General features: G+C 42.6%; 2 protein-coding genes across 6 annotated transcripts; both read left to right on the forward strand.

Moving 5' to 3' along the window:
- The first annotated feature begins 1,492 nt into the window (after nucleotides 1–1,492).
- Nucleotides 1,493–8,292, forward strand: csnk1e (casein kinase 1, epsilon). 3 transcript variants are annotated; one of them, XM_030755252.1, is made up of 10 exons: nucleotides 1,493–1,748; nucleotides 3,015–3,112; nucleotides 3,227–3,337; nucleotides 3,865–4,013; nucleotides 5,053–5,281; nucleotides 5,497–5,667; nucleotides 5,782–5,930; nucleotides 6,009–6,207; nucleotides 6,299–6,444; nucleotides 7,266–7,298. In XM_030755252.1, the coding sequence occupies exons 2-10, from the start codon at nucleotides 3,037–3,039 to the stop codon at nucleotides 7,296–7,298; spliced, it is 1,263 nt and encodes a 420-aa protein (XP_030611112.1). In that variant the 5' UTR covers nucleotides 1,493–1,748; nucleotides 3,015–3,036. The 3 variants fall into 3 exon arrangements, with proteins under 3 accessions (XP_030611112.1, XP_030611113.1, XP_030611114.1); XM_030755253.1 differs by lacking the exon at nucleotides 1,493–1,748 and adding an exon at nucleotides 7,857–8,292 and having other exon boundaries at nucleotides 3,037–3,112; nucleotides 7,266–7,331; XM_030755254.1 differs by lacking the exon at nucleotides 1,493–1,748 and adding an exon at nucleotides 7,860–8,292 and having other exon boundaries at nucleotides 3,037–3,112; nucleotides 7,266–7,331.
- A 4,616-nt stretch (nucleotides 8,293–12,908) lies between these two features.
- tmem184ba (transmembrane protein 184ba) lies at nucleotides 12,909–22,604 on the forward strand. 3 transcript variants are annotated; one of them, XM_030754860.1, is made up of 10 exons: nucleotides 12,909–13,268; nucleotides 13,352–13,407; nucleotides 15,090–15,323; nucleotides 16,760–16,925; nucleotides 19,646–19,736; nucleotides 20,409–20,576; nucleotides 20,909–21,078; nucleotides 21,167–21,361; nucleotides 21,650–21,676; nucleotides 22,319–22,604. In XM_030754860.1, the coding sequence occupies exons 3-10, from the start codon at nucleotides 15,090–15,092 to the stop codon at nucleotides 22,546–22,548; spliced, it is 1,281 nt and encodes a 426-aa protein (XP_030610720.1). In that variant the 5' UTR covers nucleotides 12,909–13,268; nucleotides 13,352–13,407; the 3' UTR covers nucleotides 22,549–22,604. The 3 variants fall into 3 exon arrangements, with proteins under 3 accessions (XP_030610720.1, XP_030610721.1, XP_030610719.1); XM_030754861.1 differs by lacking the exon at nucleotides 21,650–21,676; XM_030754859.1 differs by lacking the exons at nucleotides 12,909–13,268; nucleotides 13,352–13,407 and having other exon boundaries at nucleotides 15,060–15,323.

Genomic DNA, 22,604 nt, shown 5'->3' on the forward strand with positions numbered 1-22,604 from the left:
TAGAGAATGCTAAATGATCCAAAATTCTATGAAAACATGCATGGTATTTTTAAGGCCTATAGATGGTCACATACACTCAGTGGACACTTTTATTAGTTACACATCACTAGTACAGAGTCACTTTTGCCTTCAGAACTGCCTTAACTCTTTGTGGCACAGATTCAACCAGTTGCTAGAAATATCAGCGATTTTGGGCCAAATTGACATGACAGCATCTCACAGTCGTTGCCAGCTGCACATCTATGATGGAAATCTCCCAACCACATCCCAAAGGTGCTCTACTAGATTAAGATCTGGTGACTGTGGAGGCCATCTGAGTACAGTGAACTCATTGTCATGTTCAAGAAACAAGTTTGTCTTGATTTGAGATGGGTACACTGGTCATAAAGGGATGGATGTGGTCAGCAACAATACTCAGGTAGGTTCAAGTGTTTAAACAATGCTCAGTTGGTTCTGAGGTGCCCAAAGTGTGCCAAGAAAATATCCTTCACACCATTACACCACCACCAGCAGCCTGAACCGTGATACAAGGCAGGATAGATTGATATTTTGTGTTTACACTAAATTCTGAGTAAATTTTGAAGCAGAAATCTAGACTCATCAGACCAGCTGTTTTTCCAGACTTCTTTTGTCCAATTTTGGTTAGCTCGTGTGAATTATAGCCTCAGTGTCCTGTTCTTAACTATCCTATCAGCTCAGTGCAGGCTGGCCATTCACCTCTGACATCAACAAGATTTTTTCACCCAGAAAACTGCTGCTCATTGGATATTTCCTCTTTTTCAGCAATTTTCTGTAAACTCTAGAGATAGTTGTGCGGGGAAATCCCAGCAGATCATTAGTTTCTGAAACACTCAGACCAGCCCATCTGGCGCCAAAGTCACTTAAATCACCTTTCTTCCACATTTTGAGGCTCGATTTGAACTCTAACAGGCCATCTTGACCAGATCTGCATGCCTAATGCATTAAGTTGCTGTAATGTGACTGGTTGATTAGATACTTAATAAATAGATACTTTAAAAAAGTAAATAAATAAATTGAGCAGTTAATAGAAAAATTAATAATATAAGCTAATTAAAACGGAAATGTCCCTTTTAAACGTTTACTTTTAATATTTTGGTGCATTTAATGTCATAGTTGCTTGTTTATTTACTTAATCCGGTCCTTCCTTTTGCTTTTTTTATTCTGGCAGCTTCGGTCCTCCGTCCAGAGACACATACAGTGGCTTACTACAGCAGAGGTATGGCGCTAATTATCTTTTACTAATACATTAGACTCTATTTTAGAGTCTGGTGAGTGACAGCCATGAGTGAGGGGTCGGAATGCTGCTGGTGGCATCAGGGCGCTTCATTCATGCCTGCAAACAGCAGCAGCGGCCCTTAGCAGCGCTTCTGCTTTAAGACAATCCGGGTATCTGCAAGTCTGTGCATGACATCATTGATATTGTCAATGGTGTAAAGTGAGGGAGGGCTGGGTGTGAGGGGGAGACAGAGAGGAGCAGCCAGGAGAGAGAGGGAGCGAAGGACCTCAGTGTCTAGTTTCAGGGTTTTTCCATTAAATAAACGTGACACTACGAAGCTTCCCAGAGTCGCATCTCCCACGGGGCCGTTTCGGATTACCTTTTTATGTTATTTCTTTTTTTCGGGACCGGGGTTCGGGTCACGCATCTCCGAGGTTATGAGCCGTCCGAAGCCGCGTCGGTACGTCGCTGTCCAGGGTCCTGAGTGAGACGACGGACGACCACGAAGCCGGTGAGGAAATGTAGGGGTGGTGGTGGGGGGAGTGTATGTTGGCTAGTTAGGGTGTCTGTGTGTGTGAGATGGGGCTGGGGGTGGTTTGGGTTAGCCAAACAGAGTCCAAATAGTCGTGGGGGGTGGGGGGTGCGCTTGATCAGAGGTCCTGTATGGAGGGTGCGGTTATGGGGAATTATTACCACATCTGATGGCCAGCCATAGGTGAACCGTATGTTTCTGTGTTTTCTTTTTGTTTTGTTTTGTTTGCTTGTTTTTGCATGCACCACCTTCCTCATTTGCACTCTTGTGATATCTGGGGCAACTGCATGCTCCGTGAAAATACCACGTCTCGCCTGGTTTTGCAGTCTTTTGCTGCAATAGTGGGTCCCAGTTTTGTAACACTGGCAGTACAGCAGCAGCGTTTGGAGGCTGCGAGAGAAAAAGAGCTTGAGAAACCTGGTGTAAAGGGTTTGGCAGTGTGCAGCAGTGGGTTGCTCTGCTTTATCTCCCCCTGCACAGCATATGTGGATGTAGGGCTCCAATGCAGCCAGGACTGAAAAAAACAAAAAAAAAAAAAAAAAGAAAGAAAAACAGACTTACTCAGCGATTAATGCAATGTCAAGCTGGCTTGTAAAAGCATAACCTTTGTCAAAAACCCCTCCATCATCTCGTACTTTGAAGTCCTTATTTCATGGCTGTGCAGACAGATAGGAGCAGGATGAGAAAAACATGACTCATTCAAATTTTGTCAGGGGACTCCAGTGAGAAATTGGAACTTTATGCAAATCAGTTGTACACAGGACCAGACTCCTTTGAAGTGCTTTGGGAAGAGTGTGTGAGATGCTGATCCCCCCCCCCCCCCCCCCTCCCCCCAATAAATCATGTTATACAACTACATGCTCTGTTCTTCTTTGCTTTCACCTTTTCTCCATGCAGTTTATAAATACTTTATTGGCCTACATTGTTGTGGGGAATTTATAATCACATCCTCCACTGATGTCAGGAGCAGGAGTGTTTCATTAGGTCATGTCTTTTTAGAAGCGTTTTCCTTCATTTGACGGTTTAGCCACATGTGAGCCACAGTTTCCCTTCCAGTTCCAGTGACTCAACTCAGGCTGCGCTACGTCACTGTACTGGCTCAGTTAATTTTCACTGTGCTCAAGCTTACAGTTCTATTTTCCTTCATGATACAGCAGCCCAAGGCCTTCACTTTAAAGTTTGCAGCTTTTCACCGTAGCGTCCTGTCATTCTATTGATCACCGGTATTTTTGTCGAACCCTTCAGCGAGTTGAAAAGCTCAGGAGCCATGGAGTTGAGGGTGGGGAACAAGTACCGCCTTGGGAGGAAGATAGGGAGCGGATCCTTTGGAGATATTTATCTCGGTGAGTATCTAGGAAAATAGCACCGCTTGCTCTCACATTTTTGGTTTTTTTTTTTTGTAGACTAAATATCTCCTGATTTTCACCAGACTTTCTATCATCTGTTTCTTCCATCAGGTTCAAACATTGCTACAGGAGAGGAAGTAGCCATCAAGCTGGAATGTGTGAAGACCAAACATCCACAGCTCCACATCGAGAGCAAATTCTACAAAATGATGCAGGGTGGAGGTGAGACCTATTGAGAAATATTTCAGGGTCTCTTTGGTAGCTTTACTATTGGTTTGCTGAGAGGTGCTGAATAGTTTTAAGCTCACTAAGGAGTATTTAGGGCTACAGAGGGCTGTTAACATTGATTGCAGCTGTTTAAAAAGGCATTTGAAAGATATTTCACTACATCTAAAGGCATTTGAACTCCTTTCAGGGTCCCTGAAATGCATCTTTAACTGGAATTAATGAGCATTTAAGTCATTTTGGGGTCATTGGGAGCAATGATCATTCTGCTGCACTAGGCTGTACAATTAGCTTTTTGCAAGCTCCAGAGACTAGGCTGTACAATGTTGGTGATAACAGAATGATGGACATAAGATACATAATGTGAGACTTGATTGATGTGCAGACAACAGTTACTGTCTAAAATGTATAGAGATAAATGGGTGGGAGTTGAATTTAAGTGCTGAATTTAAACCTGAATCTTTTGTTATTGTAAACTGCTCTGTTACCTGATCGGCTCATTTCCGTTCCTCTCCACACAACAGTGGGAATCCCATCCATCAAGTGGTGTGGAGCGGAAGGCGACTACAACGTTATGGTAATGGAGCTGCTGGGTCCCAGTCTGGAGGACCTGTTCAACTTCTGCTCCCGCAAGTTCAGTCTGAAGACAGTCCTGCTGCTAGCAGACCAGATGGTGAGACAGACTCACTGACTGCAGTCCTCTATAACATAATAGCTCATCTAATCACTTTAAGAGCTCATGAGAGAGCTCCTGTGTGTTTCATCAGAATTTTATTAAGTATTTATAAAACAATCAAGACCCAAAAGCTGACAAATGCAAAACCTTTTAGCTTACTTAGCTCCACAGCTGTCACAAATTTCACCTTCGCTTGCACATGATACACTAAAGTTTAGGAAGTTACAGAAAATGTAATAAAATGTTGTTGCTATTTTAAGGCCGGAACTAAATGGATCATTTAAAATCTGTGAAGAATTCCCATCTAAACCGATGAAACTTGTTTTCTGACTTGAGACAAAGTGTCTCCCTTTATTTCGAATCTAGGACATAGGGCAGTCTAATCCTTGTTTCAGAGGTCGGCCCGTAGGATCTTTTATTTGCCTCTCCTCTCCTCTCCTCTCCTCTCCTCTCCTCTCCTCTCCTCTCCTCTCCTCTAATAATAACTTCCTCTGCCCCAGTAACATAAAATGACCTCTATATATCTGCAGAAACGCTGACAGGGTTATTGATCAGTACCGATGACTCAACTATTATTTCACCAGCCAATGAGACTTTAAAACTGACTTTCAGTTCCAGATCAAACCCTCTATAACACCGAGAACATAAAGTGGCTCATGGAGTCGCGGCCCTAGCAGTTAAGACCAGTAGAGCTAACTAATTATGTGAGAAGGATTAACTGCTCGATGTTTTATGTTTCCATGCGGTATAGATACAGCACACCCTTTTTTAAATCTCCTTTTTGTTGCATTCAAAGACACTTATATTTAAGATATTGTAAATGACTGGACAAGAAATGTCCAAATTGATAATGCTTTTACATAATCTGCATTGTTTCAATTTCTCATCAGTGTGTCTGCGTCCATCTTTTACATATGGTCTTTGGGCTAAACCTGAAAAACCTGCTGCTTACTTTTATAAAAGGACATTTTGCTGTTACTGTGCTACAACATGCAAAGATCACCAGTGCCCCCCTTTCCCTTTCTCTCTGCTCCAGATCAGCAGGATTGAGTACATCCACTCCAAGAACTTCATCCACAGAGACGTGAAGCCTGATAACTTCCTCATGGGGCTCGGGAAGAAGGGCAACCTGGTCTACATCATTGACTTTGGCCTGGCCAAGAAGTACCGTGACGCCCGAACACACCAGCACATCCCTTACCGTGAGAATAAAAATCTAACCGGCACCGCCCGCTACGCCTCCATCAACACTCATCTGGGCATTGGTAAGGCAACTCACAAACAGAGATGGCTCATATATCTCTCTAATTGTCTGTGTTCTGCCAACCCCATTGTTATTTTTCTGTTCACAGAATAGCGTAATTTTCATTGGTCGCGACAGGATTCTCTGAGCTGTAGCTTTCTCTTTCTTTGCCTTACATTTCCTGCTATTTCATTCTCTTCTCCCTTTTTTCCCCTTGTTCTGTGTTTTTCTCCACAGAGCAGTCGAGACGTGATGACCTGGAGTCTCTGGGCTACGTTCTCATGTACTTCAACCTGGGCTCTCTGCCATGGCAGGGACTCAAGGCTGCCACCAAGCGGCAGAAATATGAACGCATCAGTGAGAAGAAAATGTCCACCCCTATTGAGGTGCTGTGCAAAGGTTACCCATGTGAGTAATTATTAGAGGGGTATTCTGACTGCAGTAAAGAGGGGACTTGCAGTTTTTCTGTTTCTGGTCATCTGTCTGTAGTTTAAATTCTCTTCTGTCTCCTGTGTTTCCCAGCTGAGTTCTCTACTTACCTGAACCTGTGTCGCTCCCTACGGTTCGATGACAAGCCAGACTACTCTTATCTAAGGCAGCTCTTCAGGAACCTTTTCCACAGACAAGGCTTCTCCTACGACTATGTCTTTGACTGGAACATGCTAAAGTTTGTGCGTGTCAAGCTTGGACGTGGCGGGTTTATCCCGTTCTAGCAGACTTTCACATTGTGTTTTTCCTTTGTATCTCAGGGGGCCAGCAGGACAACAGAAGATGGAGAGAGGGAGAGGAGGGAGGGAAAAGATGGAGAGGAAAGAGCAGGAGGAGGCCAAAGAGGAGCGGGAGGTCGAGCTTTGCCGCCGGGTCCAAACCCTTCTGCAGCCAACAGAGTGAGGAACGAGGCAGATGCGGCTCCTTCTAACCCAGCGACACGTGGGGTCCAGCAGTCAGGTTAGGACGTTGCTTTCTTTTGGATGTTGTGCACCAGTAAGAGAGTTAGGCTTTTCACTTCCTGTATGTGTGTTTTTCCATGTCCGCGCAGGTAATCGCTCTCCTCAGGCTGGGAGAGCAGAGCGCGCCGAGCGAGAGAGGAAGGTGGCCATGAGGCTTCATCGCGGGGCCCCGGCGAACGTCTCCTCCTCCGATCTCACTGCACGCCTCGACCAATCACGCATCACTGCATCACAGGTAGGAAGGTTGGCCCAATGTTGGTCTACACACTCAGGACGAGTGATGAATATTCAGTCTTCCCATACTACAGTGCACATGATAGTACGCTAAACTAAGATGGTGAACAGTACTTGTTACGTTTAGCATCATCATATCAACATCATCTGTGTGAGCATGTTTAGCACCCATGCACAGCAAGGCTCTTAATATGAACTTTATGAAACTCGACCATAAATAAACTGCAGCAGATGTTACTCTCTGCTCTTATGTAGCAGTAATTTTGTTTATTTGTTCTTTTTGGTGGAAAAATGGCTAAGAAGGATTTGTACTACCTTGGATTACTGAATTTTCTATTATGCTTGCCACTTTGAACTAACATACTATATTTGAAATACTAGAGTTGGGAAAATAGTCACGTTAATCTACTTATAATTACCCCCAAGACTTGAATATGAAAAGTTTTTGTTAAAGTCAGATATGATACGAAAGGCAGAATAGTCCTCCAAGGCCTCTCCTCAGTACTGATTTTTTTTATTGAGAGTTCATGCCTGCATCCTGTAGTAGTGACAGCAGACTTCCTGAAGAACCCCACTAAGCACAAACAGTGTTTATTATCCAGGTTATCCTATGATCCTGACAGGTAATAAGTGGACACTCCAGTCCTGTTCAGTGAGTGTCCTTTGATTACTGCAGTGAATAAAATGATCCAAACCTTTTCTAAGGCCGTGTGCTTAAACCAAGCATGAAGAGGGCTCGCATGATTAGGCACTGAAAGGGTCTTTTCTTAATTTTTTTACTTTTGCTTTGTTTTAATCCTCTCACTGTGCTTCCTTACTCAGGTCAGTGTGCCATTTGAACATCTGGCAAAGTGATTATCTTCTCCTTGGCCTGCAGGTCAGTGACAGGTGAGGACATGTCTGACACATACCCACACAGACAATGTTTCATTTGTTGAAAAAACAATCCTTGCTCTCGAGCTATAATTGTTATGCAACAGCTTTAATTTAAAGGTGTTGTACACTCTGCTGTCCCATTTTTACTTCCACTTGCTTTATAAATACAGGAAAGGCTAACATAAGACATTTCTTATGAAATTTCTTTTCAAATTAAAATGTTGCAAAGCAGATTTAATGTACTTACTCTAAACTGAATTTTAGTAGTAGTGGTAGTAGTAGTAGTAGTAGTGGGTGGATGGATGGATGGTAGTAGTGCAGTACAACAACACTGAGCAGGCAGTTCATGTTGGAGTCTAAAGATGGTTGGCTACAGTTTAACTAAGTTTGCAGAAAAAGAAAAAAATTTTAGTGACACAAATGTGAATGCATTAAACATCGCAGAGTAAATAAGCTGAAAATTTGATTGTTTAATGAAATAGAAGACTAACATTTCCCTGCCTTGTTTTCTTTCCTTTTTTGTCTCTTGCGGTTCAGCAGCTGCAGGGTATCAAATACCCCTTACTTTTCAAATGGATGAATGAAAACATGAGTGAGTGCAGGAGGAGAAGAGGAGGAGGCGGCATTGCAAGCCCTTAAAGGGGGATCGAGGGTGTCCGTGTGTCTGTCAGTATGCGGTGTGAGCATGCCCAGTGTTAAAGCTTGCTGAGATGTTGGAAAACCAGTGAGACAAACAAAACTCTAGGCTGGAACTGTTTGATACTGCTTTTCAGAATGGAGCCGGACGGGGACGACTCAGTCAATTCAGAGGCTCAACTCACATAAAATAAAACATCAAAGTGCACAAAATGGACTAAGCCAATTATTTTGTGGATTACACCTGTGATCACATAAACAACTATCAATCTGCTAATGTTTGAGAGCTACATCTGCTGCTTGTGGTATTCTTTATTATAAATAAATATCTAAAAAAGAAAAAAAAACATGGAGACAAGTGCAAAACAAAAGTGTATCCAGGCCTATAAGAGATGAGTCAGGAGGATGCTTTAATGTGGACCCAGGAGAGGATCAGAAGAAGAGAATAAATGTGAATTTATGGATGGGAGTGAGGCTGCTCTTTGTCAGTAAACGTGTCCGTCCGTGTTGTCGTCCTAATTGTTAGTTTTGGCTTCAGCTTTGCTTTAGAGACCCCGAGGAAAGAAATGATAGAAGAGGGAAAACCTGTTAAGAGTTCCTATTTTTCAGTGCATTTGTTAGTTTTACTGAAGTAAGGCTGAAAACATGCTCACTGAATGTAAAAAGTGAAAAAAGACTGCCACAAGCAGAGAACAGGATATAATGAGGATTGTATGATATGTTAAAGCCTTAGTCCAGCTTGTAACTCCAGGTATGAAAAGACTTGAGAAAGTTATAAGATCTTGGTGGTGAGCAAGTCTGGTGTTACATTTGTATTTTTATTTACTTTTGCATTTGTTCCATTTTATATGACATGTAAAATGTGTACATACCCTTTGCCAGAATGTGACAGATTGTTTAAAGATGGAGCTGGATAGATTACCTCCTGACACACCTGGGACAGAAAGTGAAACTTTACCGAAAACCTTTGGAGTCTGCCACAAGTGTCTGTTTTGGTTTCCACTGTGGCAGGCTATGACAGAAAGGTTCTTCTTATAATATCCGAAGACGTGCTGATCGGTATTTTGGCCCAGGCCTGCCAGGATGGATGGATGAATGTCTCTGAATAGGGGATGATGACTGACGTCCTGTACATTTCTTTACCATGCTTCGACTTTATTAACACGATATTTGTGTATATTTTCTGATTCAATAAAAAATATACACACCTTATACAAACTTCTAATGATATGTTTTACTTGAGTCATATTCAGAATTTATTTCAAGATACATTTGTGTACAGTGCTGTGCAAAATTCTTGAACCACCCCTCGCTTCTTTATATTTTCCTTCCAAGGAGCCATTGAGCAGTACTTCGCTAATCTTTCTGAAGGTCTTTCAAAGTTTTTCTTTGGACACTGGCTACATTTTTATTTATTTGTAATATATATTTCTAACTCAAGAGATGAACCAGTGTTGTGTCTATATAGCAGAGCCCATTTTAAATCGTATCTTTAGACACTTTGTTACTCACAGCCTGTCACAAAAACAAAATCTGTTCCATTTATTTTACTTGAATCTCTGAAACGTGCCAAAGCTAACATAGTTTGACAGGCATAAAACTGTATTTTTGCTCCAGCAAGGTGATTCCCAAAGAGCTGAAAACTTGGCTTATCTCAGCATGGGGTGCAGCTTGGCTTTAAAAATCGAAGGAAAAATGTGGCAGGCCTAAAAACCTATCTACAGACGAACAGTATCTGAAAGTCATGTCCTTAAAAAATAGGATCCAACAAAGGAAAACAGGAAGCACACTACCAACTCTGTTAAATAACAATAAATAAATAAGAAAATCTGTTGAATAACATTAAAAATAAATGAAAAGAAACCTCCCATATTGAGTCAAAAATCCTGTGACAAGTTAGAAAAATATATAGTGGCATCAGAAAAAAAGACCAACTCAAAAATCAGTTATACTTTCATGTAAACCTGGAAATAATCAAACATTTGGAAACAATTAAAAGTTGTGGCATGTAAAATAAAGACAAAATATTTTAGATACTGCATTATTTTTTGGACAAAAATCACACTTAAAGGGGAAATATTAAGCTTTTCTTTGTTTTCGGTCACCTCAGAATCAGTAACGTTAACATATCTAATGAAGTCATGCAAAATTTTACCTTCATGCTGTTCAAAAAAATTGTCTAAGCTACAAGCCACTGAAGTACTTAAGGGTGGGTGAAAATGTAATTATCTTTTTTTTTCCAGCATTTTTGATCCCTCATAATGTTAAGTACCAAAGATAGGCACATGAACCATCTGGTGTTGTTCTCAATGCTCTTCTGAGCTTTGCTCATGTGCCTACTCAGCTTGGATACTATGATGCCTAAGAGGAACTTACATGTTGTTGGAGAGGCAGATAATCGGCCGGTAGTTTGAAGGTTGTGGTGATCTTTCATAATCAGGATTGTCCCGCCCTGTGTTAAGCCAGTCTGGGTGGGCACCTGTTTTTAGCGGCTCACATATTTGCTCTGTCAGGTGCTCATGGAGTGCAGTCAGCATCTAGTTAGCTAGTAGGCGTGGATCATGTCAGGTCCTGGTGCTGTCCAGCTCTTCATGCCTGATACTCATTGTTGGATGTCTGCCTTTGTGACGTTGACTGGATCTTGGTTGCTGTTAGGCCCAACAGCCACTTGGTGCTGACGTTATGTGATGCCTCTTTCTCCCGAATGCCTCGGCTCTAGGGGTTCTGTCCTGTCGGCTGGGAGTACACCCTGGATGTGTCTTTGGAGAACAAGACAAGCTCTGCTTGTCTGGTTTATCTCTTCTAGTACCAGAGCTGCGAGCCATTTCTAAATCCTCAGTTATGAACATTTTGCACTTCTTATCCATCCAAACCTTGTCCTTTATGATGTTTTTCTGCACCACTGATAGTTGACTAACATCCTCTCAGACTTCCTTGGCTGGGCTTCCAGCCTTCTTCCCAGTGGGGAGCTCTTTCTATACATATTCCATCTCATACCCAATAGACTCCACCCTGACCAAGAAGTGGTAGCACACGGTTCTTCAGAGATATGTTCCACTCTCTGGTTTCAGCGTTTGAGTTCAAACACGCTTCAAAGCTTTGCAAAAGACCAAAATAGACCAGGGAGTGCTGACTGCCATGGACTTTCCCCCACAGCCACCTGACCTTAGTGCCACTGGGCATTTCATTTTTTTGTTTGACCATGTTGGGATAACATGTTATCAGGTTGTACACAAATGTATCATTCAATTAAAAGGAATACACAATAAATATACTGAAGTTAATGTTCTTTTCTCACAGATTTAACTTTAATATTATCACCTGTTTTTGCTAAATTCAACAGAAATTCAAACTAGAAGCACTTCCCCACAATGGTCTTACACTTTTGGGTAACACTGTTTATATTTTCTTTTTTTCTTAATAAGATAACTCTGTCAGTTTGCAGCAGAAATATCAATTTCTATCATTCTTTTTCCCATCCATTTTCATAAGCACTTATCCATTCCAGCTATCCTAGCTGTCACAGTGTGAGAGGTAGGGTACATCCTGTGCTGTACCCAAACAGCTCTTGTTAAAATCACCAGCGACCTCCTCCTCGCATCCTCGCTGGCCTTCTCACCACCCTCATCCTCCTTGACTTTAGTACTGCTTTTGACACCATTTCCCATCTTCTTCTGTTAGATCAACTGGCTAACATTGGAATTAAGGACACAGCAGTTATAACCTACCTGACAGGAAACAGTGTGTTCAAGGCAAGACTGTCCGCTCCCCATCAACCTCAGTCACACATGGTGTCCCTCGTGGATCAGTGTTTATCTCAGAAATATCTTCCATCATTCTGGTATACAGCTTAATTTTTACACCAACAACAGAGAGCTCTATTTTCCTACAAATCCCAGAACCTCTCTTCCCCCTCCTATCCACACCTCCTACCTACAGGTCATCACCACTTGGATGACAGTCAATCAACTCAAACTTAGTGGCAATAAAAGTGAAGTTATCTTTACTAGATCAAAGGACTTACTTTCCAAAATATACCCTTTTTGTTGTCTCTGTAGATGGTTGTCAGGTCCACACTTCCCACAGTGTGAAAAGTCTTGGAGTCATCTTGGACAATGTCTCACATTCAGCCTAACGTTTCTAGACTATGCCCTTTATTTTCTCAACACAGCACACAAGTCCTGGTTCATGCCCTGGTCCCCTGTCATTTACTGTAATGGAATTATCTCTGGTCTCCTTAATCGGGTCCAGTTGGTACAGAACTCTGCAGCAAGAGTCATCACCCACACCAAGTCTACTGACCATATTACATCTGTTCTCACCCAGCTTCACTGGCTCCCCATTCCTCAAAATATTTAAATCAAATTCCTGCTCCTCACTTTCAAAGCTCTCAGTGACTTGGCACTCCCGCGTCTTCCTCTGTGCCCTCCAGTCAGCTTCAGCTGCTCTTCTGACTGCTCCTCACTTCAGACTCAACACCATGGATGCCAGAGCATGTGACACATACAATGAAATTTGTTGTCTTGCTAAATGAAAGAAACTTGCATTATAAATGGTGTTTTCTAACAATGCTGAGTCTTGCATTTAAATGGCGCCTAGCCATCATTCATGTAGTTGGACCTGTGTTTTTCCTGTTATGAAAAGTATACAGAGATCTACAGAGCAGTCTTGAAAGTCACTAAAAGAGTCAAATTAAGTTGTTATACGGCATCCGTTCCCCACACACTGACTACACAGTTTGGACAGGAAGCTGTAAACAAATAATGAATCATTCACTGAGAGTGTGGGAACACCTTTGTGTGTACATCACCCACTCCGGACCAAGAATAGAACCGCGCAAACTCAGTGATGAGAAGACAAACCACGCCCATCTCCGGGTCGTTAATGGTAGTCGGTACGTGATTGGCCGAGCCAACTCGTCCTCGCCAAGTAGGCGGGACTGTGTGATCTGCAGTTAATCCGACAGGAGTCGGTCTGGAGCTGCGGCGAACTGGAGACGGGAGACCCGGGGAAGAGTAGCAGACTTTACCGCTTTAGCTCCTGAAACACCGACAAAACTAGTTGGGATTAGGTGTTATAAATGGACAGAAGCAACAAAAAGATAGAGTAGAAGTCGCATAACATGACAGAGAAACTTTAGAGGAGAGTTTTTGGGGTGAGACGCCGAGGTGTTAACGGGGCGGTCCGCCTACGACTCAACATGGATGTCCGGGGAGCAACGGTGCGGCTTTGAGAAGGAATTAAGGCCGTTTCTGGGCTATTTCTAGCCGAAGAGTTTGTGTGACGGAGCTACGGAGGATATTAAAGCACCGGGTGAGTCTAGTCTCTAAAACAAACCAGAAGAACTTGTACCGTTACTTAATTACTTGAATGATAAAAGTGTCTGTCTGTTTCAGTCTGTCTGTTTCAGGCAAATTCAGCTGTGGATTGTTGTCGCTAACGTTTAGCAAAGGTGAGCGTTTTTAAATCTTACTATTTTCTATATCTTATCGTCATTATTCAAGCAGCTGTACCCACAGTAGATTGAATAAATCACAGCAGAATAAAAATTATTACTGGAGTAATAGAAAGGCAAAAGCACCCATATTTTTTCAGTGACTTTTTGAAGTAACTGTTTATAAACACGCCCTGTCTGCCCCCCCATTACCCTTTCCATCTGTTGCTTTTTCCTGACCTCCTGCCTCTCCATATTATGCCTGTGTGTGTGTGTGTGTGTGTGTGAGTGAGTGAGTGAAAGAGACTACACAGACTGCCCTTTTTTTTTTTCCCTTTCAAATGAAACACAAAGATGCCCGTTTGCTTCAGCACAGCATCATTTCACTGTCACTGGTATTCTGTGTGGCTGCTGATGTCTCCACTTCTTCTTGTTGACATATGCTAATCCCCTGCAAACCAATACAAATGACCTGTTGTCACACACAAACACATCTCAGTCTCACACATAAATACCTGCAAGCAGCCTAATGCATTTTATCGACCCACTAAATTCAGTCGTTAGACTTTAATGCAATTAGTGTTAAGAAAGTAAATGGGAGGGCTGTGTGTGGGCAGGTGGGTTGTTGTATGTGGGTGTCATTATGTCAGCGTGTGTGCTGTGTGGCTGCTGTGCTGCTCTGACAGACAGCATGATTAGTTAGACTCAAGGTTAGCATCTTTCACTGTCTCTCGCTCACAATCGGTTTTTATTTATTGCCCCTGTTTGTGTCAACAGTCTCTGTCCTTCTCAAGCTGACACGACAACAGTCTGTCAGCGAGCGAGAGCACAGACACCCCCAGAACATGACCGTGACCTCTTGGAGACAGTGAGCAGCTGTCCCCATCATCGGGAGCTGTCGATAAGGCAGCTTGCGTCAAATCTTTTGTTCGTGTCAACCTGTATTTCCTCAGGCTGAAAGCTGTTCTTGTTTGGCTCACTGATCAGATATGGAGAAAATGCACCCCAACACACAGCATTTGATACTCTAACAAACTATTTCAGGCGCGTTCTGTGTTGTTATTGTCTCCAGGGATAATCAAATCACAGTCATATCATCAGGATTATTTTCAGTATGTGGTTGAGTTGCAGAGAAATGTAGAAATTGAGAACATTTCTCTTTGAATGTCACATTTTGTTGTTAATTTTTCTGTTTAAATAGCATTTTCCTACACATTTCAGAATTTATCTCCAGTATTTAGCTATCATATAAAGAGGGATCAGTGAGCCCTAAAAGGTCAGATGCATAATAGCTGACAGGCTACTTTCTATCAACTTAAAAAAAAAAAGAGAGTTAAATAGCTGATGTTTGGGCTTGTTTTCTGGCAGTAGTTAAATGGTATTCACTTTACTTTCCATAGAGTTGAATGTGGATGTACGTGAACAAACAGTCCACATTCTTTGCTCAAAGTGAAGACACATTTTCACCTAGAGTTTGTCTGCGTTGATCCTGAATTGGCCTCTTATCACAGATTACACATTACACGTGATAGCAGAGTGTGAAATCTATATTCCAGGTTGATGATTGCTGGTGGAACTGACTCTTCATACTTCATGGATTACATCACAGTGCAGTTTCGGTGACTCTGATATGCCTTTTGTTCTGTCCAGCGTGTGATGTAGAAATGTGAATGTCTGACCAGCATCCGTGTCACTTCCAGATGTTAAAACTGTGGAGGCGAGATGTGCCGCTCTCAGAGAGGCTGGGGGAGGATTCTCCTCTCGTTGCCGCACCTGGCCCCCCACCCACAGCAGCCCCAGTGGGCCCCAATATTTCATGGCTTCCTGAGGCGCCGCTACTCAGCTCGGACTCACCTATCTTTCTGATGACTCCAGCAGCGCAGGCTGTGTCCGGCTTCTTCGTCTGGACTGCGCTGATCCTCACCTGTCACCAGGTAACTGCTTCCCATCATAGACTGTATGTGAAAGATGGATGTAGCTACTGTGGCCTTCCCCATTCCCTTGTGAAGCCTCATTTTTAACATTTTAGCTGCTGCCATGTTTGTTTTTTTGGAGCCTTAAGGGACCATATTTTGTTGAGCGGGTGGAGTGCTTAATTATCAGCTATGCTAGCAAGCTTGTTTAGCAAGCTGCACCCAGACACTGTAAACGGGCTTTGTGCAGACTCACCTACCTGTTAATTAGCGCTAAGTAACAAACTAATAATATTAAAATTTCACTCACTAAAACAGGAATAAAGACTTATTGGATGGATGTTGGTAGGATCAGGTATATTATTTACGCAAAAACAATTAAGAGGTTCAAGCTGCAGAGAGCTAGCAAACCTAGAAGACGGTTTCTAACCACAGCTGCCTGTATTAGCATCCACCTGTCAATCAAACTGACCACACCAATTGAAGCCTCGTTAAAGTTTAAATTGGTGAGTTTAAAAAAAAAAAAAAATCACCTCAGTGGTTCTCATAAGAAGGGTAATTTACTATAGAGAAGAAAATATTTTTTATACTAGGCTTGTAAGCAGGTGTCCCACTTTACAGCATCAGGGGAGCTGCAGTTTTTGGCACTTGCACATTGACTTAATTCTTACCCCCAGGGGCTGCTGGTTGCTTCCCGTTAGCATCAGGAGAGAGAGGAGTATAAATCCTCAGGTCTTCAGTTCTGCTTTTAATATTGTTTCTGCTTGGCTGAAATTCCACGTGTTGACGTTTGACGGAGCAGACTGGCTTTTCTGATGTATGTGCTCATAAAGAAGACAGACAGGTGTGTTTGTTTAATGCACAGGTTGTGTGATCACGATAATGCTCAGACCCAGAGAAAGGCAGGCAGGGGTTGCTGGGCAACATCCCGCGGCAGGTGTTTGTGACACAGAGCATGAATACACACAGACACACACGGATATACACAAAGGTGAAACCTTGTGCTGGATGAAATGCTTGAATAAAATCAGGCAGAAAAAAAGTTTTTTTTTTTTTCTCTTACACGTTCCTGTGAGTCGAACTTGGGGGAAGTGTTTAATCGTGAGGTCAGTGATGTTGCCAGACAAGACGAGATAGACGACTCACAATAAATGAAGAATCTACATCCACGTAACGGCAGTTATTTCTTATGATGCTCATAAAAACTGTTCCAGCCTGACTTGTAAAGACTCTCTGCTCACTCATATTCCTACTCAAGAATCTGTGCCCATTAAAAAAGGCTTGTGAGTTATTGCAGTAAAAAGGAGGATGACAGAATATGTAACATAATCTATTATGCTGATTTTGAATCTTACATTTCAGGCTAGAAGTGATCTATGAATGATCTTCTTCAGGAAGTCTAATTTTTTCATATTTAATCTGTCAGTATTTAAAAAGTCTCTTCCGTCTGTCCCCAGATCTACATGCACCTGCGTTTCTACAGCTCACCCAGGGAGCAGCGCCATATTGTGCGAATCCTCTTCATCGTTCCCATCTATGCCTTTGATTCCTGGCTCAGCCTTCTGTTCTTCACCAATGACCAGTACTACGTCTACTTTGACACAGTCAGAGACTGCTATGAAGGTAAGGACATGTTTCTGACTTCAGTGCCATGCTCAGAAGCTTTATTCCCACCTAGAATCCATCTAAGCTAAAACTCTGAGCTCTCATGACACACTGGGCCGTTTGTGTCCCATTAATAGAACATACCGATTGAAATCCTTTTCACATCTTTGTAGGCAGCTTTTCCAGTTGAGTTGTTGAAACACATTGTGGTCAGATTAGACTGGAAATGAATAGTCTGCCCTGCCATCCTCAACAGATTATCCACCAATACAAGTCAGTGTTTATTTTGCAAAGTACCCTCTCACCCTTATTAGATTCCTGCCTTTTCTGTGCAGTATATTTAGTTTAATAGCAGATAAGAAACTTTTTCTTAAGACACTGAATAAAAGAACGGTAGATAAGTTGTTATATAAGTTATATAAACACTTATCTTGTCAGTAACTTATTTTCTTTAATAAACTGTTTAAGTTTATTTCAGCTGTTTTCTGTAATTATACATTGTCATGTAGAGGGATATCAGCTGTTTGATTTTTGCCATAATTTCCTGGTTGGATTTGGACAGCTGGCTCCCAGAGGGAACGTGATTCCAAACACAGTAGAGACAGGATGAGTTTAATGATCACTAAAAATGGACTTAGGAACAAATCTTTTTGGTTCAAGATGATGAGTTGGTGGCTTCTCTGTCGACGGTGACGCAAACAAAACGCATCCCGCTCGACATCTTGGATCCCTGACTATTAAAGCCATTAATTGGTGAGAAACGGTGAAAGGAAGTTCACCCCTCCTCAGTCTCTGGGTTTAGGTGTCACAGTAAAGATGGAAACGATCTGCTCACTGCGACACTTCGCTCGCACATCACGTCCTGTGTCGGCGAACCGATGATGTCACATGCTTTTGAATGTGAACTGAAGGAAAACTCTATGTATGGCTCTGCTTTTGGCAGGAAGCATTATGGTCGTCACATTGCGTCGTCATGCATATTGCTCACCTCCTCCGTCTCCGCACGCTTGTCCAAATCTTATTCACTGCCTTTCCGATCTCTCCTCCTCTTCGCATCTGCCCTCGCCTTCCTACAATGCCGCTGAGCCCCGCCCAGATCTTTTCCTCGGCGAGGATGACCGACTTGTTGCGTGGCAACCTCACTCACAAATCTTCCTCATCAAGCAGATTGGCCGCATCAGATAATGAGTTTCTCTCAACCAAATTTGCTGCAAACTTGCTGCTGCCATTTTCGTTGTATGTAGGCCTACTGTATCACCGTGGCAACTAGCGCTGCAGGCGGGAGTCCTTGGGGGAGAAGTGAAAGAACATAATGGTAAACAGAAGACACAAGGAGAGCTGCTGGAAGCAGATCAGCCAGTTCTCATCACTCAGCGCCGTGGACTAGCTTTTGTGCTTGGCACGTATGGCATCTTATTACCTGATCTGACGTCAGGCACAGAAAGCAGTGGGAGAGTTTGGGTGGAGTTCAGAACAGAGTGAGAAAATGTGAAGTAACAGCAATACTGCAGAGAGTTGGGGTACTGTAATCACTGTCAGCAGCACAGACCTCAGTGTTGTGATACAGCAATTGCACATGCACAATGCACACCCAGGATACGTCACATTTTCATACTTTCACAGTGAACTCAGGCACAGTCTCTGCCCTCATCTTTGTTTTGGTTCAGTTTAATTCCATTTCGTCTTGTGTATTTAGTTTACAAAAGTTATCTGAAAGTGGTTCTACTTTGCATGCACACAAGCACGGCCCTGCAAGAGTGTGTGTATGCACACAGGACGGGAAGGTCCTCGGGGGTAAACAGGATTAGCCCGGTTGTGTTTTTTTATGAGCCTCCTGATATGGAACACCACCTCACTGAAGCAGCACAGAGGAGAGAGAGAATCAGCTGGTGAACTTCAGTTAGCTAGGGAAAGAAATAAAAATTAAAGATTACATATCCAAAGAAGGAACTAAAGGCTATGTTTAAGGGTTATTTAAGGGTTATTATCCCTAATTGACCCTCTGAAAGTATAAAAAATAGCTTCATATGATTGCATCAAGTGTGGTCAGCTGTTGTTTTTGAAGTGGACCGCAGTGTGATTGTGTGTTATATTTCCTTTCACATGTTAAAACAAATGTGACAAGAAGTGATGTTTGTTGTTGTGTGACTGCTGGGAGGTCTCTGAGTAACTGAGTGATTTACTGCTGTATTTTTTTTTCAGTCTGCTGCAAAATTATAGGCCATTTTCTCACAGTTTGAACTCGCTGCCGTGAAATGTTGAGTTAGTATATATATATATATATATATATATATATATATATATATATATATACAACAAATGCAGCTAAATCTATTGTCAAATATGCGTAAAAACATTAACAGTTTTAGTGAACAGGCTTTATTCGCAGAGGACAACATTTTGACATGTTATGGCAGGAAAAATCAATTAGAAAATCAATTGAATGATGGCTCATTTCCATCTAGCTGCTGTCCTTCAGTGTCCTGGTATTGTGCGTGTTTGCTCACTGTCACACTATCATGGCTTGTGCTGTGGAGACTTGAATGTGTCAGTGAAGCCAGAATTTGTTTTTTTGTTTTTTTTTTTAAACATCAGTTTCCTGCAGTGGCCATCCAAAGCCTGATAAGGGCTTTTCCAGAAACACAACTACAAGTAACAATGAAATAACAAACCAAAAATTATCACACATGTAGAGGTCGCAATCAAATCAACTCTCTTTTTCCACTCTGTCTCTCCAGCATTTGTTATTTACAACTTCCTGAGTCTGTGTTATGAATACTTGGGAGGAGAGAGCGCCATCATGGCCGAGATCAGAGGGAAACCCATAGAGTAAGTTCAGCTTAAGGTTCAACTCCTAAAAGACCTTTAAACTGTGTCTATTATCATTTCCTTATTTTCTGTTCTATATCCTGTTATCGTGGTAGGAACTTAAACTGATCAGGTCTGTGTGTACAGATAATCCCTGTAAGTCCCTAAAAGCTCAAGCTTCAGACTGTCAATACTTTATTTCAGATGTTTTGTTTTTTTTTTTTTTCCTGCTGTTTATGAGGAGCAACCAGTCAGAAGAAAGTCGTCCTGAAACGGCTTCTTTCAGTCACAGTGGCCGCACCGAGGCCTGGTATAAGATAAATATGCATTATTTTGAACTGTGAATGATGCAAAGCTGCTCTAGTCAAGTCCATGAATGAGACTATGTAGTCGAAAAATAGTTGTTGTTTTTTGTGTTCTCAAATGGATTAACCTTAATTAAACCAGGAAGTGAAACTCTTGAACATGCAGACTGCACACAGAAAGACCTTCATCCTGTGAGGCAACAGTGCTAACCACTGAGCCACCCATGGTGCTGCCATAATAGGTCCACTTTTGACAATGTTTGTTTTCAACTTGGCATGGCCTTTTTTTTTAATCTAAGCTATCCCTCTGCTTGTTTTCCTTTCCCCTGATGTATCCTCTGTGTTTTTGCTGCATCAGCGGTTAATTTCTGGCGTTTGGCTCCATCAGGTCCAGCTGTATGTACGGTACCTGCTGTCTGAGAGGAAAGGCCTACTCCATTGGCTTCCTGCGGTTTTGCAAGCAGGCCACTTTACAATTCTGTGTGGTCAAACCGCTCATGGCTGTCATCACCGTCATCCTGCAGGCCTACGGCAAATACAAGGACGGAGACTTTAAGTAAGCGCTGCAGATGGGAGGGAGTTCGGCTAAAAGTCTATTAGCTCTTGGGTGGATTTATATGTTTTCTTTGTGAGAACGTAGGTGTTTTCAGGTGTTTCACAGCTTTCATAACGTGAGGATTACATCTTTAATTTTTAGATTAATTGAACGCTCCAGACTGATCATTACCTGTTCCCTCAATCGGTTCAGTTTGAAACTTTAATCTCTAATGGGAATTGTAGCTTTCACCAATAACAACAGATGATAATCAGGACACACCCCACAAAAAATGGCCTACAAATAAAAACCAGCACCATTAATGCTGCTCTTTCTGATTTCCCACTCTGCAGTGTTGCCAGCGGTTACCTGTATATAACCATCATCTACAACATCTCAGTCAGCTTGTCGCTGTACGCCCTCTTCCTCTTCTACTTCGCCACCAGGGAGCTGCTAAGCCCTTACAGCCCTATGCTCAAGTTTTTTATGGTCAAGTCAGTCATCTTCCTCTCCTTCTGGCAGGGTAGGCGGGCCACTACACAAGACACATTATATTTTTGTTATTAATACAGGTGCACTGAAAGCATCCTGTGCTAATTATTTCTGTTCAGGCATGCTGCTGGCCATCCTGGAGAAGTGCGGGGCCATCCCTCAGATTAACTCGGAGGAAGTGTCCGTCGGCGAGGGCACGGTCGCCGCCGGTTACCAGAACTTCATCATCTGCATCGAGATGTTTTTCGCCGCGCTGGCCCTGCGGCACGCTTTCACATACAGAGTCTACAAGGACAAAAGTCTCGATTTAAGAGGTGAGAACGAAGGAAGAAGGAAATACCCGGGTTTACTGCGTGTGTCGCACAACATTTGTGGTCTTACAAAAGAATTCTAAAAGGGTCTGTCACCTCAGGTTTCCTCTGTTTCAGTGCATATTTGCTCCTGTATTTCTCATCTTTTTTGCTACTTCATCTATTTTTTTTTTGTCTTTTCCATTATTTTTCACCTCTTGATGCTCCCCATGTGTCATTTTCTACTTGTCTGTTTCTTGATTTAAAAACAAAAAAACAAAAAAATATTTTCTTCTCTGCTGCACCCTAAAGGACCTGTTCCTACATATGGACAGTTTGGTAGGTTGAACACTGATGTTCAGTCCCCCCCCCCCCTTGTGCATTCTCACACTGTTGCTATTTTGATTTTGATGAGAAGCATTAAGCCAGTAGTTTTTGTTCTCTCACTCTTTTTTTTTTTTTTTTTTTTTTTTCATCTTTCAATTCAGTTTTTAGTTCTTTTGCAGACATTTCCTAAATCAGCCCTCCCCCTCCCCCTCCCCCACCTTCACTTTCTCCTTTTCTGCAGTCTTACTTCCCTTTAAATCACTGTGAACCCCTTTTTCTCGTCTCCTCTCTAAATCACATCACTGCTCGGGTACAATTGGTCCCCCCCCCCCCCCCCCACTCATTCATTCTATTTACATCCTCTAAATCACTGATGCCCTTTTCCTTTTTTTTAAACACATTTTTCCTCTTCCCAGCCTTTTCTCCTCACCTTAAATCACTCCTCCTTCCACTTGCTTTTGACTTTCATCTCCAATCCTTTCCCTTCCATCTGTATGTGCTTAAAACATTATAAATCCACCCTCTCTTAATGTTTGCCCCCTTAAATTTTCTGTTTACACCGTCCTTCCTTTCTTTTTTCACCTGCATTCACTTTCTCTGTTTTTCACCTCAGCGTTTGCCCTCTAACTCTCCATTGTTTTGCCTTTCCTGCAGGCCGCTGTGCCCCCATGAAGAGCATCTCCAGCAGCCTGAAGGAGACGATGAACCCGGGCGACATGGTCCAGGACGCCATCCACAACTTCTCCCCGGCCTACCAACAGTACACTCAGCAGTCCACGCTGGAGCAGGGGGCGCCTCCGCCCGTCTCCCGTGCCCACAGTGCTGTCAGCGCCCGCGGTGACACAGAGAAAACCCTCCTGCTCAGCTCAGATGATGAATTCTAGAGCAGGAAAAGTCAAAAGCGGGCAAAACTTCAACAACAGTTGAAACGTATCAGACG

The sequence above is a fragment of the Archocentrus centrarchus genome, chromosome 19, assembly GCF_007364275.1.
Source record: "Archocentrus centrarchus isolate MPI-CPG fArcCen1 chromosome 19, fArcCen1, whole genome shotgun sequence".
NCBI classification, from domain to species: domain Eukaryota; kingdom Metazoa; phylum Chordata; class Actinopteri; order Cichliformes; family Cichlidae; genus Archocentrus; species Archocentrus centrarchus.